Below are 17441 nucleotides of genomic sequence, written 5' to 3' on the forward strand. Positions count from 1 at the left end.
AATTCATCCCACTATAAATAGAAGACTCTTCTCCTGTTTGTGAAATTAGCTAATTTCATTGTGTAATAGCATTCTCTCTCTCTCTCTCTCTTGTATTCACTTATACTTTTTACACTATAAATCAGCTCGCTAGACGTGACCTGATCTCACATATTAATACAATATCAGTGGACGAATGACTTGCTTGTTTGAGCATCCGAACCATTTTAAAGTTTAAACATTGTTTTTCATCTCTTATTCAACCCAATATCTCATATACATGTGTGTCTTTTGAGTCAGCTCAGCATTTCTCACGTGTAATTAGTTGGTGTTAAAATCATGCATCAACAACAACAATAATAATAATAATATTCCATTTGTTAAATCAATTAAAGAATTAAAAGGCATGTATGGTTGTTGGTGCTGTTACTTTCCACAAGTTGACGAGTTCTACAGTGACTTCATTGTGATTGTGAACATTGATCACGCTGAAAAAAAAAAAAAAAAAAAAGGAGAAAAGCTATTATTAAGCTCTCAAGATCCCTGATTGTATAGTTGTATTATTATATACCCCCAAATATGAGAGATCTAAACAACAAAATTGCAGCATCAACAATTAGACATTGACCAAAATTGTAGTTGTATTATATAGCTCTAAGCATGAGAGATCTAAAGATTCTAATTCTAAACATAAAAATTGCAGCATCACCATTAAGATATCGACCAAAATTGCTTGAATCTGAAAAATGTGTTGGAACTACCCCAGCCGGACGATTGATGAAAGATTTTGGATAACTAAATTTCTTAAAAGCAACAGCAACGCTCCTGAATATATTTAACTAATTAAACACACTCCTATCATTCAGAACAAAAGCTGAGCAGAGTAATATTATACTCACGACTTTTTTTCATAAATTTTTTCTCATAATTTCAATGTAATAGCTCATAATTAATTAACTGTGATTTATCAAATGAGATCTATTATGAATTGACTAATTATTAACTATCATATTAAAGTTGTGAAAATAAGTTTATAAGAAAAAATTGTGAGTGTAGAATTTTCCATAAAAGTTTGCTTCCAATATAACGTCAAAGGCTCAAAGGACCGACATGCCGTAGTGTGTAAACACAACCTCGATATCCACTTAGCAATTAGTTTTTACCTTTAATCTTTGACATCTTGCCAATAAAGTGAAGCAAAGGTTCCGACGACATCGTTGGAAATATATCCCGGCCGAAAGGAGCAGGTGGAATTCCTTGACAGTAAACTACTGAACTGTTGACACATCTTAAAAAGTGCATAACTACAACTTAAAAATGTTATTTAACTATGCAAATTGGTTTAAGGAAGAGAAGATAACATCTAAACCTCATAGATTGTTCATTATGCAGTTGAATTTAAGTACCATCCTTATCACTATTCCTTTCTTTCTTTATCACAGTGTTAGCCTTGAATTCACACGGTTGCAACATTCTTTCTTGAGAAAAACATAAGCATGGAACACGTATATTGACTGGAAACAGCATTGGTTCAGGTAGTTAAGGCTTGATAACTACCAATAGAAATAAAGAAAAAAGAAAACGAAAAACGAAAAACCTTTCTGTTTCTTTAAGCTCTAACAATCAGACACACTCCCATTGCTTCTATTTAGTCTCCCTCCTCTCTACTTCTCTTCATTCACCTGCAAAAATGTCTCTAACTCACTTCTCCCTCTTGCTCTCCTTTTTTCTCTCATTTTCCCTCCCTCTTCTCTCCGCCACCCCTTACCTCTCACCCACCACACTTTTCCCAAATTACCAAAACATGCTCAAATCTTTCAAAATTTTCACTTACTCCCCTCCCCGACCACTAATCTTCTCCACAACACCCGAGTCCCTCTTCTTCTCTTCTCTCCTCGAAAGCCCCTTCATCACTAAAGACCCAGAACAAGCCCACCTCTTCTTCGTCCCCTTCTCATCCCATACCTCCACGCGTTCCCTTGGCCGAGTCATCGCTGGCCTCCGAAACGACTTCCCGTTTTGGAATCGCACTCTTGGCGCCGACCATTTTTATATCTCGTGTGAAGGTTTGGGCTTTAACTCGAACAGAAACGTCCTCGAGTTGAAGAAAAACTCGGTTCAGATCTCGTGTTTTCCGACATCACGAACCGAGTTTGTCCCACAAAAGGATATCACCTTGCCCCCACTCGCGGATCCTCATGCGTCAAACGGGCCAACCAACAAGACAAAACGGCATCTGGGCTTTGTTAGATTCGGCGCGGTTAAGGAGTCAAGTTTGCTCAGTGAACTAAGGGATGATCCTGACTTTTTGGTGGAATCTGGACCGTCCGATGAGCTGACTTTTGAGGAGATGTTAGAACATAGTAAGTTTTGTTTGTTCGAGTACGGGGAGGGGGATGTTTCCGGGATTAGTGATGCGGTGCGTTTCGGATGCGTGCCTGTGGTGATTACTGACCGTCCGATTCAAGATCTGCCGCTGTTGGACGTGCTGAGGTGGCAAGAGATCGCAGTTTTTGTTGGGTGGAATAAAGGTAAAGATGGGGTCAAGGTCAACTCACTGAAGAGGGTGTTGCATCGCACGTGTGGGGATGAGAAGTACGAGGAGGTCAGACGATTGTGTGTGACGGCGGGTCTGCACTTTGTATGGAATGAGGAACCGCAGCCGTACGATGCTTTTCATATGGTGATATATCAGCTGTGGCTGAGACGCCACACCATTAGATACGCGCGTAGGGAAGTGGCATAAAGAATATCTGTCTTATTGTTTATTTTTTTGTTGACTATTTGACTTTGTGTAAGAACCAAATGGTATCTACTGTTTTTAGAAGTAATTTTGTTCTTGAAAATTAGAACGGAAAATTATTCTATCTTAAAATTATAAATAAGTTCCTTTTCATTGCCATGGAAGATTTGATTATGTTTACATTATTATTTATTCAATTTTAACTTTATAAAATATTAGAGATATAAACTTATATTCTTATTCTTTGGAAAAGATAAACCATTACCAATAATAAAGAAGAACAAACAAAAGTTGAAGCGTAAAATATTTGGAAATCCACGAGATAAAATAATGCTGTTATGCTATAATCTACATCGACATCGCAAGTTTTTTTATTTTTTTATTTTTTTTGTAATTGGGGTGTTCAGATCAGTTTACATGTATCTTAATTAATCTTCAGGATCCATTAAACACTCTATAAGTCCACAAGACCAGATAAGTTATACTATTATTGTGGTAAGTGGTACCAAGGGTTGAATAAAAAAACTTAAGAAAATGAGCAAACCTCATTAACCGTCAAGCTAACTGCTTATGGTGTGTTTGGTTGGAGGTAATGTCGTCTTATAATGCTCGATTACTACGATTGATTGTCAGTAATATAAGATTATGGTAATTTTCTAAAATCAATAGTAGTTACCGTGGGTAATATATGAGATATTCTGATTACTTCAATTTTCTTAGGTATTTTAAAATTACTTGATAATCTTATTTTTGTTATAATTTTACCTCTTATTAATAAAAAATTTAGGCAATAATACCCTTATTTTAAAAATAATTTACATTAATCTGACATTACAATTTGACCCATATTTAATTAAATTTTTTGATAATAAAGCACTTATATTTAAAACAAATTGTTAATCACCACTGCCACCCAACCACTGTAAGAAGTGCTCTTAAGATTATAAATAAGTTCCTTTTCATTGCCATGGAAGATTTGATTATGTTTATATTATTATTTATTCAATTTTAACTTTATAAAATATTAGAGATATAAACCTATATTCTTATTCTTTCGAAAAGATAAACCAATACCAATAATAAAGAAGAGCAAACAAAAGTTGAAGCATAAAATATTTGGAAATCCACGAGATAAAATAATGCTGTTATGCTATAATATGCATCAACATCGCAAGATTTTTTATTTTATTTTATTTTTTTGTAATTGAGGTATCCGAGTCAATTTACACGCATCTCAATTAATCTTTAGGGTCCATTAAATACTTTATAAGTCCACAGGACTAGATAAGCCGTATTATTATTGTGGTAAGTGGTCTCAAGGTTTGAACCCAAAAACTTAAGAAAATGAGCAAACCTCATTGACCATCAAACTAACTCCTTATGGTGTGTTTAGTTGGAGGTAATGTTAGATTATTGAGATAATGTCGTCTTATATTGCTCGATTACTATGATTGGTTGTCAGTATTACCTAGTAATCTTAATTTTTCAGTATTACCTAGTAATCTTAATTTTGTTATAATTTTACCCCTTATTAATAAAAATTTTAGGCAATAATGCCCTTGTTTTAAAAATAATTTACATTAATTTGCCAGTACAATTTGAGCCCTATTTAATTAAATTTTTGGATAATAATGCCCTTATATTTAAAATAAATTGCAAACCACCACCGTCGGAAGTGTTGGGAGTCGCTAGGAGTCTTTGATATGGCCGTTTTTGGCTATATTGATGGCCAAAAACGGCTAGATGGCTGTAGATCTAGTCGAAAATGACCAGATCTATTCTGGCCATTTTCGATATGGTCTTTAACGACCATTGATCTAGTCATTGACGACCAGATCGACTGATCTAGCCTATAACAACCATCGATAGAAACGACCAGATTAGATTTGGCCGTTTTCTAGCCAGATCTGTCACGATCTGGCCGAAAATGGCCAGAGCAATGCACAGAGGCCATTACTTGCTGACCGTGTGCCGTTGGGTTACCAAATGCTGGTGGCCAGGGGTGGTTGTCGACGGCTGGCTGTGGTTGGGATGGTGGCCGGTGGGGATGTATTCGTTGATTTTCCAAAATTGTATTATGGGGTTGTTTTTGCTAAGTTTTTGAATGTAGGGATTATATTTAATCCAAATAATAATATTGAATAAGAGGACAATTCAATAATTTAAATAACATACCCATCAATCTATTTCTCCCAACCAAACATATTAATACAACATATCCACCAATTTCTTATTCTTATTCTTTCGAAAAGATAAACCATTACCAATAATAAAGAAGAACAAACAAAAGTTGAAGCATAAAATATTTGGAAATCCACGAGATGAAATAATGCTGTTATGCTATAATATACATCAACATCGCAAGTTTTTTTATTATTATTATTTTTTTGTAATTGGGGTATCCGAGTCAGTTTGCACGCATCTTAATTAATCTTCAGGGTCCATTAAACACTCTATAAGTCCACAGGACTAGATAAGCTGTATTGTTATTGTGGTAAATGGTCCCAAGGTTTGAACCCAAAAACTTAAGAAAATGAGCAAACCTCATTGACCGTTAGGCTAACCCCTTATGGTGTGTTTGGTTAGAGGTAATGTTGGATTATTGAGGTAATGTCGTCTTATATTGCTCGATTACTACGATTGGTTGTCAGTATTACCTGATAATCTTAATTTTGTTACAATTTTACCCTTTATTAATAAAAATTTTAGGCAATAATGCCCTTGTTTAAAAAATAATTTACATTAATCTGCCAGTACAATTTGACCCCTATTTAATTAAATTTTTGGATAATAATGCCCTTATATTTAAAATAAATTGCAAACCACCACCGTCGGAAGTACTGGGGTCGCTAGGAGTCTCTAATATGGCCGTTTTTGGCCATGTTGATTGTCGAAAATGGCTAGATGGCTGTAGATCTAGTCGAAAATGACCAGATTTATTCTGACCATTTTCGATATGGTCTTTAATGACCATTGATCTGGTCATTGACGACCAGATCGACGGATCTGGTCTATATTAACAGCCATCAACAGAAACGACCAAATTAGATTTGGCCGTTTTCTAGCCAGATCTGTCACGATCTGGCCGAAAATGGCCAGCGCAGTGCATAGAGGCCATTACTTGCTGACCGTGTGCCGTTGGGTTACCAAATGCTGGTGGCCAGGGGTGGTTGTCAACGGCTGGCAGTGGTTGGGATGGTGGCCGGTGGGGATGTATTCGTTGATTTTCCAAAATTGTATTATGGGGTTGTTTTTGCTAAGTTTTTGAATGTAGGGGTTATATCTAATCCAAATAATAATATTGAATAAGAGGACAATTTAATAATTAAAATAACATACCCATCAATCTATTTCTTCCAACCAAACATATTAATACAACATATCCACCAATTTCTTATTCTTATTCTTTCGAAAAGATAAACCATTACCAATAATAAAGAAGAACAAACAAAAGTTGAAGCATAAAATATTTGGAAATCCACGAGATAAAATAATGCTGTTATGCTATAATATACATCAACATCGCAAGTTTTTTTATTATTATTATTTTTTTGTAATTTGGGGGTATCCGAGTCAGTTTGCACGCATCTTAATTAATCTTCAGGGTCCATTAAACACTCTATAAGTCCACAGGACTAGATAAGCCGTATTATTTTGTGGTAAATGGTCCCAAGGTTTGAACCCAAAAACTTAAGAAAATGAGCAAACCTCTGAGTGTTAGGCTAACCCCTTATGTGGTTTTTGGAGGTAATGTTGGATTGAGGTAATGTCGTCTTATATGCTCGATTACTACGATTGGTTGTCAGTATTACCTGATAATCTTAATTTGTTACAATTTACCCTTATTAATAAAAATTTTAGGCAATAATGCCCTTGTTTAAAAATAATTTACATTAATCTGCCAGTACAATTTGACCCTATTTAATTAAATTTTTAGATAATAATGCCTTATATTTAAAATAAATTGCAAACCACCACCGTCGGAAGTGTTGGGAGTCGCTAGGGGTCTCTGATATGGCCGTTTTGGCCATATTGATGGCCGAAAACGGCTAGATGGCTGTAGATCTAGTCGAAAATGACGAGATCTATTCTGGCCATTTTCGATATGGTCTTTAACGACCATTGATCTGGTCATTGACGACCAATCACGGATCTACCTATAACAACCATTGACTAAACCCAGATTAGATTTGCCGTTTTCTAGCCAGATCTTCACGATCTAGCCGAAAATGGCCAGAGCAGTGCACAGAGGCCATTACTTGCTGACCGTGTGCTGTTGGGTTACCAAATGCTAGTGGCCAGGGGTGGTTGTCGACGGCTGCTGGTTGGGATGGTGGCCGGTGGGGATGTATTCGTTGATTTTCAAAATTGTATTATGGGGTTGTTTTTGCTAAGTTTTTGAATGTAGGGGTTTATTTAATCCAAATATAATATTGAATAAGAGGACAATTTAATATTTAAATAACATACCCATCAATTTATTTCTCCAACCAAACATATTAATACAACATATCCACAATTTATTCAACCAAACTCATTTCTTAAACATTCCAACAACTTTAAGGTAATCTATCTTTAAATTAATATAACATTTTTATATACAATATTTCCTGAACCAAATGCACCATAAAGGGTTAATACTATAAGTTAACTTTCCAAATTTACATATAAATTACTTTAGTATAAACCCATAAATATATAATTCATGTCACGAATAAAATCAATCTTACCTAACTATTTTATACATATTTGAAATAAAATAATTAATTTCAAAAAATAAAATTGGTTTTATAGAACTTTGAAATTTTTCAAAATTTCAAAAATGCCAAACACTATAAATTCATCTTCGTCGTATCTTTTTTTCTAATTCTAAAACTCCACACTTTCACCTTCACTTTCAACTTTAGCCCTCCATCCCTCATCCCGTCATCTTCTTCTCCTACAAAACCAACCACCGCTTTCTCTCTTATCTGTTTTATCACAAACAGCTCAACACAACTTTTATTTCTCCGACCTTTCATTCATACGCACTTACATATATACGTTTCACTATTTGTTTTGTTTGGTAACTGCAAGCAAATTCTATTCAGGTTCAAATCGAAATGGAAGAAGGTAAAACTAAAATGGAAGAAGGTAAAACTATCACTAACTTCATAATTAACTCGGCCAGTTTGTTAGTGAAGCTTAGTAGTGATTTTGTTTTAGGAAACGAAAATAGAAAAGCGACAGCGTATGAAGAAGCATTGGATGCTTTCTCTCTCTCATCACAAAACGCAATCGTATTGAACCAGGCGACAGATCTTTTCGCTTGATCTCATTCGCGAGTATGTCAAGGTAATCAGGTGCAGCATTTGATTGTAAATTTGTATGTTTATATTCATTTTTCAAATTATAGTGATGTTTTTTTATATGTGAGATGTTGGACTTAGAGGAAGCAATTTCAAAAATGAGTGTTATTCATGTTGCTGGCACCAAAGGAAAGGTATAATGAATTCTTCTTCAATTATTTTTTTAGTTGAAGCTTATGTGTATTTTCTAGTTTTGATTCGTGTTCTGAAATTGTTTTTGTTGTGTAAATAGAAATGTGTTTACTGGTATTTAGTTTACAGGTTAAGAGTTGAGAGCAACCTTAACATTTTGGCTTTCTTGAAGTGATGAATCTTTTTTGAAATCTTGCTTTATTCATATTTAGTTTGTAGAGCAATAAGAAACGGAGTATCCTTATCGAAATTTGTACAATTATTAAATTGGAAAGCCTAAACTAGACTCTTTTTTTGCGCTTTTTATTAGTATAGTTTAATTATCAGATACATAATGGTTAAGTGAGGATATGACTATATTAGTGACTTATAGGCATTGATGGAGATTTTCTTTTTTAATTTACTTATGATTACCTCTGTTTTAGTTGTTTTCTGAAATTCTTGGAGAAGTTGTGCCAGAGAATAAATTTATAATTGTGAAACCTTTTTTTTTTTTTTTCTTTTTTGTTAATGATGTTTGAGATTGTTCTTCTTGCCTTGGGTCTTCTTAGGGATCCCATGCACATTTACAGAATCTATTGCGACATTGTGGCTTCCGGACTGGGCTTTTCACATCTCCTCACCTCATCGATGTCCGGAAAGTTTCGTTTGGATGGTGAGTTTTCCATTCCCTATAGATTTATCTTCATTTAATTATGGTTAGTTGTATCCTAGATGCAGGTTTTTTTTTTTAGACCTAGTACCTAATTTTCTACTTCTTGACTGTCAGTTTATACTAGAAATTTATTGTTCGGTTATTTTGATGAACTGGACTACTCTCGTTATCTGTATCCATTTCATCTCTAACTGATGGTTCATTTCAGTTCACAAATCATTGGATTATTGTTGTTCAGTATTAGTAATTCCCCAAAGCAGAGACTAAATTTGTATTTAAGTTCTGTGTAATGTAATGTAACATTTTGGTTACAAGTTCATTTGTTGCTGTTTGTGTTGGATGCTGCAGTGTTGACATATGTGAAGAGAAATTTTTGGCATATTTTTGGTGGTGTTATGATAGACTAAAGGTATGTTTCTCCACATGTTTGATTTTTTTATTTTTAGCGCTATTAGCTACTTAGGCTATTTACATTTCAAAGCATACATCCAAAATGAAAAAAGGAAAACCTGCAACTTAGTTAAATTAATGCTTTTTTTTTTTGGGGGGGTTATGTTTATTAAATCTGAATACATTTACTTGTGTATTTATAGCATTAGCATTTTGGTGGAGAATAGCTGCTTCTTTAGGAGTTATAAAATTTCATGATGACATTGTGGAATTAATAAATAAATGCCATTCTTGGATTAAGTTTTTATGTGTTACAATATCATATTGATTGCTGAATGAAAATGTTATTCATATTTCACTTTTTTTTTCCGTTGGGAAAATGGGTTTGCTTAATGCGTTTATTCTGGTGGTTTTATCTTTTTATGCAGGAAAAAGCTACCGAGGAGGCACCAATGCCTACTTTATTTCGTTTCCTTGCCCTACTTGCCTTCAAGATATTTGCAGAAGAGCAGGTTTGTATGTTTAATTTAAAAACCTATACGCACTTATTCGCCATGTCAGTTCACTAGTACTGAATGTTATTTGTACTGATACGAGGAATGAGAAAGATTATATTTACAACAATCTCTGTGCAGGTAGATGTCGCTATATTAGAGGTTGGAATAGGTGGAAAACTCGATGCAACAAATGTGGTATGTTTAAGTTCTGGTTGGGGATGGAATTTATACATTAATCTGATATTTTAAATGGTTTTGTTGTAGATTTTCTGTGAAGCTAACATTTTCTTTTGAAATATGCTTATCTGCTATGGATCTTTTTATTAGTTATAGTTATGAATTATCAGATACTAAATGGTTAGTGAGGAATATGACTATATTAGTGACTTTAGGCATTGAGAGTTTTTCTTTTTTAATTTACTATGATTACCTCTGTTTTAGTTGTTTTCTGAAATTCTTGAGAAGTTTGTCAGAGAATAATTTATAATTGTGAAACCTTTTTTTTTTTTTTTTTTTTTTGTTAATGATGTTTGAGACTTGTTTCTTGCCTTGGGTCTCTTAGGGATCCACATGCACATTACAGATCTATATTGCGACATTGTGGCTTCCGACTGGGCTTTTCACATCTCCTCACCTCATCGATGTCCGAGAAAGATTTCGTTTGGATGGGTGAGTTTTTCCATTCCCTAAGTAGATTTATCTTCTTTTTTAGAGGGGTTATATTTAATCCAAATAATAATATTGAATAAGAGGACAATTTAATAATTTAAATAACATACCCATCAATTTATTTCTCTCAACCAAACATATTAATACAACATATCCACCAATTTATTCAACCAAACTCATTTCTTTAAACATTCCCAGCAATCTTTAAGGTAATCTATCTTTAAATTAATATAACATTTTTAGTAATACAATATTTTCTGAACCAAACACATCATAAAGGGTTAACATTGTAAGTTAATTTTCCAAAGTTTACATATAAATTAACTTTAGTATAAACCCATAAATATATAATTCATTTCACGAATAAAATCAATCTTACCTAACCTATTTTATACATATTTGAAATAAAAATAAATTAATTTTCAAAAAATAAAATTAGGTTTTATAGAACTTTGAAATTTTTCAAAATTTAAAAAATGCAAACACTATAAATTCATCTTCGTCGTATTCTTATTTCTAATTCTAAAAGTCCTCACACTTTCACCTTCACTTTCAACTTTAGCCCTCCATCCCTCATCCCGTCATCTTCTTCTCCTACAAAACCAACCACCGCTTTCTCTCTCTATCTGTTTTATCACAACAAGCTCAACACAATCTTTTTATTTCTTCCGACCTTTCATTCATACGCACTTACATATATACGTTTCACATATTTGTTTTGTTTGGTAACTGCAAGCAAATTCTATTCAGGTTCAAATCGAAATGGAAGAAGGTAAAACTAAAATGGAAGAAGGTAAAACTATCACTAACTTCATAATTTAACTCGGCCAGTTTGTTAGTGAAGCTTAGTAGTGATTTTGTTTTAGGAAACGAAAATAGAAAAGCGACAGCGTATGAAGAAGCATTGGATGCTTTATCTTCTCTCATCACAAAACGCAATCGTATTGAACCAGGCGACAGATCTTATTCGCTTGATCTCATTCGCGAGTATGTCAAGGTAATCAGGTGAAACATTTGATTGTAAATTTGTATGTTTAAATTCATTTTTTCAAATTATAGTGATGTTTTTTTATATGTGTAGATGTTGGACTTAGAGGAAGCAATTTCAAAAATGAGTGTTATTCATGTTGCTGGCACTAAAGGAAAGGTATAAATGAATTCTTCTTCAATTATTTTTTTTAGTTGAAGCTTATGTGTATTTTCTAGTTTTGATTCGTGTTCTGAAATTGTTTTGTGTTGTGTAAATAAGAAATGTGTTTACTGGTATTTAGTTTACAGGTTAAGAGTTGAGAGCAACCTTAACATTTTGGCTTTCTTGAAGTGATGAATCTTTTTTGAAATCTTGCTTTATTCATATTTAGTTTAGTAGAGCAATAAGAAACGGAGTATCCTTATCGAAATTTTGTACAATTATTAAATTGGAAAGCCTAAACTAGACTCTTTTTTTGCGCTCTTTTCTATTAGTTATAGTTATGAATATCAGATACATAAATGGTTAAGTGAGGAATATGACTATATTAGTGACTTATAGGCATTGATGGAGGATTTCTTTTTAATTACTTATGATTTACCTCTGTTTAGTTGTTTTCTGAAATTCTTGGAGAAGTTGATCAGAGAATAAATTTATAATTGTGAAACTTTTTTTTTTTTTTTTTTTTTGTAATGATGTTTGAGACTGTTCTTCTTGCCTTGGGGCTTCTTAGGGATCCACATGCCATTTACAGAATCTATATTGCGACATGTGGCTTCCGGACTGGGCTTTTCACATCTCTCACCTCATCGATGTCCGAGAAAGATTTCGTTTGGATGGGTGAGTTTTCCATTCCCTAAGTAGTATCTTCTTTTATTATGGTTAGTTGTATCCTAGATGCAGGTTTTTTTTTGACCTAGTACCTAATTTTCTACTTTTGACTGTCAGTTTATACTAGAAATTTATTGTTCGGTTATTTTGATGAACTGGATTACTCTCGTTATCTGTTTCCATTTCATCTCTGACTGATGGTTCATTTCAGTTCACAAATCATTGGATTATGTTGTTCAGTGTTAGTGATTCCCCAAAGCAGAGACTAATTTGTATTTAAGTTCTGTGTAATGTAATGTAACATTTGGTTACAAGTTAATTTTTGTGTGTGCGTTGGATGCTGCAGTGTTGACATATGTGAAGAGAAATTTTGGCATATTTTGGTGGGTGTATGATAGACAAAGGTTGTTTCTCCACATGTTGATTTTTTTATTTTAGCGCTATTAGCTACTTAGGCTATTACATTCAGCATACATCAAAGAAAAAGGAAACTGCACTTAGTTAATTAATGCTTTTTTTTTGGGGGTTATGTTATTAAATCTGAATACATTACTTGTGTATTTATAGCATTAGCATTTTGGTGGAGAATAGCTGCTTCTTTAGGAGTTATAAAATTTCATGATGACATTGTGGAATTAATAATAAATTCCATTCTTGGATTAAGTTTTATGTGTTACAATATACATTGATTGCTGAATGAAAATGTTATTCATATTTCACTTTTTTTTTCGTTGGGAAAATGGGTTTGCTAATGCGTTTATTCTGGTGGTTTTATCTTTTTAGCAGGAAAAAGCTACGAGGAGGCCCAATGCCTACTTATTCGGTTCTTGCCCTACTTGCCTTCAAGATATTTGCAGAAGAACAGGTTTGTATGTTTAATTTAAAAACCTATACGCACTTATTCGCCATGTCAGTTCACTAGTACTGAATGTTATTTGTACTGATACGAGGAATGAGAAAGATTATATTTACAACAATCTCTGTGCAGGTAGATGTCGCTATATTAGAGGTTGGAATAGGTGGAAAACTCGATGCAACAAATGTGGTATGTTTAAGTTCTGGCTGGGGATGGAATTTATACATTAATCTGATATTTTAAATGGTTTTGTTGTAGATTTTCTGTGAAGCTAACATTTTCTTTTGAAATATGCTTATCTGCTATGGGAATCTTTGTGCTAGGGTGCATTATCATTGCTAGAATTTCCTAATATGGTTGTGTAATTTCACAGGTACGGACACCTGTAGTACGCGGTGTAACTGCTGCTAACATTTTCTTTTGAAATATGCTTATCTGCTATGGGAATCTTTGTGCTAGGGTGCATTATCATTGCTAGAATTTCCTAATATGGTTGTGTAATTTCACAGGTACGGACACCTGTAGTATGCGGTGTAACTGCCCTTGGGTATGACCACATGGAGATTTTAGGTTTGTTATATATTTCCTTACTTTCAGTCAATATGCACTGGTGGTCATCATGTCCTGTATCTGTTTCAGCTGTTGCTGTTGTAAGGATAAATGGAAATATTTGAAGTTGTAACTTCTGAGATGAAACCATGTTTCAATGGTGGCATGAAAGTATATATAGAATCATTCTTGAAATTTTTAAGCTAACAAATATCTTCCTACTAGAAGTATAATTGGGTCCACAGTATTTTCAATTCATTTTCCTTTTTCTGGCTGCTATCAACAGGGAATACACTGGGACAAATTGCTGGGGAGAAGGCTGGTATTTTTAAGGTGTTCTTTATTTAAATTATACTCAAAGCATATAACTTACATGCAAATAGAATATGTTTTTTCCCATACCACAATCGTGGAGTCTTTGTGTTGCATTTCTTTGTAAATATGGCTTTGCATTTCCTGATACAGCATGGTGTTCCTGCCTTTACTGTGTCCCAACCTGAAGAAGCAATGCGTGTACTTGAAGAGACGGCCGCCAAGCTGGATGTAAGTATTCTTTGATACTGCTTTTGGCTGGAGAAATGGAATATGTATGACCTAAAACTCAGCTCCAAATTATTGAAGATTGATTCGATGAACCATGCTATGATGCTAACCCTAAACCGAGTTGTCTATTTTGGATCATAAACGCAAAACTACTGGTTATGATGGTTTACAGCAACTGATTCGGTAATGGCATTTCTTTAGATGTTCGCTGACCTGCCTAGTGGTTGAAATCACAAATATAATTGCATTCTTAATCAATCCTATGTTGTTGTGACTTGTGAGGGATTCATTTAGGACTTTCATGAATGGCTAAGTTATATACAATATTATAGATGAGACTTTGGGCTTGTTATTTAATGAAAGGCGCCCCTGCTATATATGCTACCACAGTATTTTCAACTACATATTATCAGTTGTCTTGCCTTAACCCAGTGATGCCCCTCCGTTTATTCAGGGTCCTTAACAAAGTGGATCAGAACACTTTACCCAGTCAAGTATTGTACTTGGTTATCCTGTTAGAAGCAGGTTAAGTTGTTTTGTGCCAAATAGAAAACAATTAGAAGTTTCAACCTTTAGTGGAGTGCTTAAAAAATCAAACTGATGACAGGTATCCCTTCAAGTAGCTCAACCATTGGATGCAAGCTTGCTGAATGGCTTAAAACTTGCACTTGAAGGCGAGCATCAATATTTTAATGCTGGTCTTGCCATTGCACTATCGTCTACTTGGCTTCAGAGGACTGGTCATCTTGAGTTCGGCAACCTGGAACAGACGGTAAGTTCTTTGTGTTGAAGATTACCTCTACATATTTGTTTTCTGTTATATTGATTTGTTTGCCCCTTTTCTATTTATTTACATGGAGCAGAGTCCGCTGCCTGAACAGTTTATCAAAGGGCTTACAATGGCTAGTTTGCAAGGACGGGCACAGATTGTCCCTGATCGATTTATGAACATTGAAACCACTGGAGAGCTGGTATTCTATTTGGATGGAGCTCATAGTCCTGAAAGCATGGAAGTATGTGGAAAATGGTTTTCTCTGGCAATTAAGGAGGACAATCAACAACCAGCCTTGGACTTTCAACCATCTTCACATGAATTAGCTCAGAATCACCAGGTCCATTATGGAAGATCCAGGAAAAACTCTGCACAGGTAGAGCAACAATTTGGCCATCCAGTCAAGGATATTCCAATAGCGCAAAAAGAAAAATATTCTTTAAAATTTAGGAACAACATAGGTGTTCAGCTTCAAATTTTAGAAACAACATAGGTGTTTGACTGCAAATCACGTTACTTTTACAATGATGGTGGATCACATGCCTTTTAATTGCTAAACTACAAGTTCTGTTAAATAGCTAATATATGAGTTGAGCTTTGCTCTTCCTAGTAATATGTGATTTGTTGTAGAAGTATGTTTACCTCTGTTATTAGACCAGAAATTATATTACCTCAATGGTACATGTATGCATACACATGCTTGTGATGGTGTGTATTTTATCATGTGGTTTTCTGGTTGCATCATGAATTTTACTTCTTGAATTTATTGCTTGATTGGGTTACATATCAGTAATGCTGAACAGAAGCTGCTGAAAAATCCTTGCAGATTTTGTTGTTCAATTGTATGTCAGTGCGAGATCCTCAGCTGCTTTTTCCGCGCCTGATGAAAACGTGTGCTAGTCATGGTTAGTGTATGGCATTTTATTAGATATATTCTTATAAGTTTTTGTTGAACTAGATTACCAATAATGATAGTCTTTTCAAGATCTTAATTGATGGATCAGAAAATGGACTCAAGCTTCCAATGTGTGAAATTCGGGAAGTCCATAGGAACAGAAATTAGAAGTGATTTGGAGCAAAAAATTTAACCTTTGATGTTGATCGTATATTTAATGTTTTTTTTTTTTTTGAAATTTTAGGTGTCTATTTTAAGAAGGCACTCTTTGTACCAAATATATCAGTTTATCACAAGGTCGGATCCCATGCCTTACCACCGACTGAGTCTCAAGTTGATTTGTCGTGGCAGTTTACTCTTCAAAGAGTATGGGAAAACCTCTTGCAGGGTGATAAAGGTATTGATTTGATTTGTGTAATGCAATTTTCATTACAGCATATTGATAGGTTACATGTTGTAACTATAAATAATTAGTGAATTTGTTTCTGTAAACGGCTGGAATTCTTTAGAAGTTTCGATTACCTGACAATTAAGTTTTCTAAATCTGATATACAGTTTTTAATTTTTTGTCTTCGATATACGTTCACATAAGTGCATAAAAAATGGGATTGTATTCAAGGCAGCTCTTTATATATAAAACTTTTACTTTTGACTCTCTAGGAGGGGAGGCCAAGAATGCCGATAATGTTGCTGAAGACATTAGTGAGGATACGGAAATGATTGCCAGGAATTGTGAAAACAGTGCAGTCTTTTCTTCTCTCCCATTGGCTATTAAGTGGCTCAGAGACAGTGTTCAAAAGAATCAGTCCGTTCGTTTACAGGTAATTTTAGGTTTTCAGATGTTTTGTTTCTTGAAATTTACGACCTGCCTGGGAAACTAAACAATGTGTTTTCTTTTGAAATATATTTGAAAAAGAAAGCAATTTTTTCTAACCTTTAACAGTTGTGAAATTTTAGGTATCTGCTTCTCATTCACGTCCAAATCTCTGTAGTCAGGATTTGATTTTCTCACTTCTGCATTTATGCGATTATATTACAAATTTTCTATTTAATTTCCTAGGTCCTTGTAACTGGCTCCTTACATCTCGTGGGTGATGTGCTGAAATTAGTCAAGAAGTAAGGTCACGGTCAAAGTTCATTAATTTGACGTGCTTTGGATACCTGTAACATGCTGTAACTGAAAAGGCAGAATGGCCAAAAAAAATAAATAAAGAAACTTCACTTATCTTAGAATGCTGCATCGGTGAAGATATTGGCGAATTCATGTCAGCATCATTGAGCATCTGACATACATATTTTCTGTTCTGTTAAGCAAAAAATTTTCATTGTTGTTGAAATCAGTGCAAAAATGAATAGTACCACAAATTATGTATTTGGTACTACAAATTAGCAATCCAAGAAAACTGTAATTTATTTTTATTACATTTTTGCTACATAGAAACTTAGCCAATGGGAATTTTAACATAACATTGCTACGACTACTTGCCTAGGTATATCAATGAATAAAACTATATACTGTCGATTTTGATTGCAACTTGAAAGACTAATATGTGACCTTAATTTGAAGTCAATAATTATCAACAAGGTTTGGGAAAATCCACAGAGAATAATC

At 34.1% G+C, this 17441-nt stretch overlaps 2 protein-coding genes and 1 long non-coding RNA gene across 5 annotated transcripts in view; all 3 read left to right on the forward strand.

Annotated features, from left to right (window-relative positions):
* The window catches only part of LOC116132477 (folylpolyglutamate synthase), a 35643-nt gene extending 18319 nt beyond the window's left edge, over positions 1–17324 (forward strand). For 2 of the 3 annotated variants that reach the window (XM_031418140.1, XM_031418141.1), the window contains exons 6-16: positions 9676–9759; positions 9883–9939; positions 13580–13640; positions 13906–13952; positions 14085–14162; positions 14770–14934; positions 15026–15310; positions 15761–15839; positions 16074–16226; positions 16490–16650; positions 16890–17324. In XM_031418140.1, coding sequence (XP_031274000.1) covers positions 9676–9759; positions 9883–9939; positions 13580–13640; positions 13906–13952; positions 14085–14162; positions 14770–14934; positions 15026–15310; positions 15761–15839; positions 16074–16226; positions 16490–16650; positions 16890–16949 — 1230 coding nt within the window. In that variant the 3' untranslated portion in view covers positions 16950–17324. Of the gene's footprint in view, positions 1–9131; positions 9267–9675; positions 9760–9882; positions 9940–13579; positions 13641–13905; positions 13953–14084; positions 14163–14769; positions 14935–15025; positions 15311–15760; positions 15840–16073; positions 16227–16489; positions 16651–16889 lie in introns of those variants that run through there. The other variant, XM_031418142.1, reaches the window with a different exon arrangement.
* On the forward strand, positions 1609–2826 carry LOC116132482 (probable glycosyltransferase At5g11130). The gene has a single exon (XM_031418147.1). It carries the CDS (start codon positions 1670–1672, stop codon positions 2723–2725), a length of 1056 nt encoding a protein of 351 aa, XP_031274007.1. The 5' UTR covers positions 1609–1669; the 3' UTR covers positions 2726–2826.
* LOC116132486 lies at positions 10953–11556 on the forward strand. Its single transcript, XR_004128421.1, has 3 exons — positions 10953–11206; positions 11280–11410; positions 11495–11556. It is a non-coding gene; the product is annotated as an uncharacterized LOC116132486 (long non-coding RNA).
* Positions 17325–17441: the final 117 nt, after the last annotated feature.

Source organism: Pistacia vera, unplaced genomic scaffold (genome assembly GCF_008641045.1).
Source record: "Pistacia vera cultivar Batoury unplaced genomic scaffold, PisVer_v2 Contig254, whole genome shotgun sequence".
Lineage (NCBI taxonomy): Eukaryota > Viridiplantae > Streptophyta > Magnoliopsida > Sapindales > Anacardiaceae > Pistacia > Pistacia vera.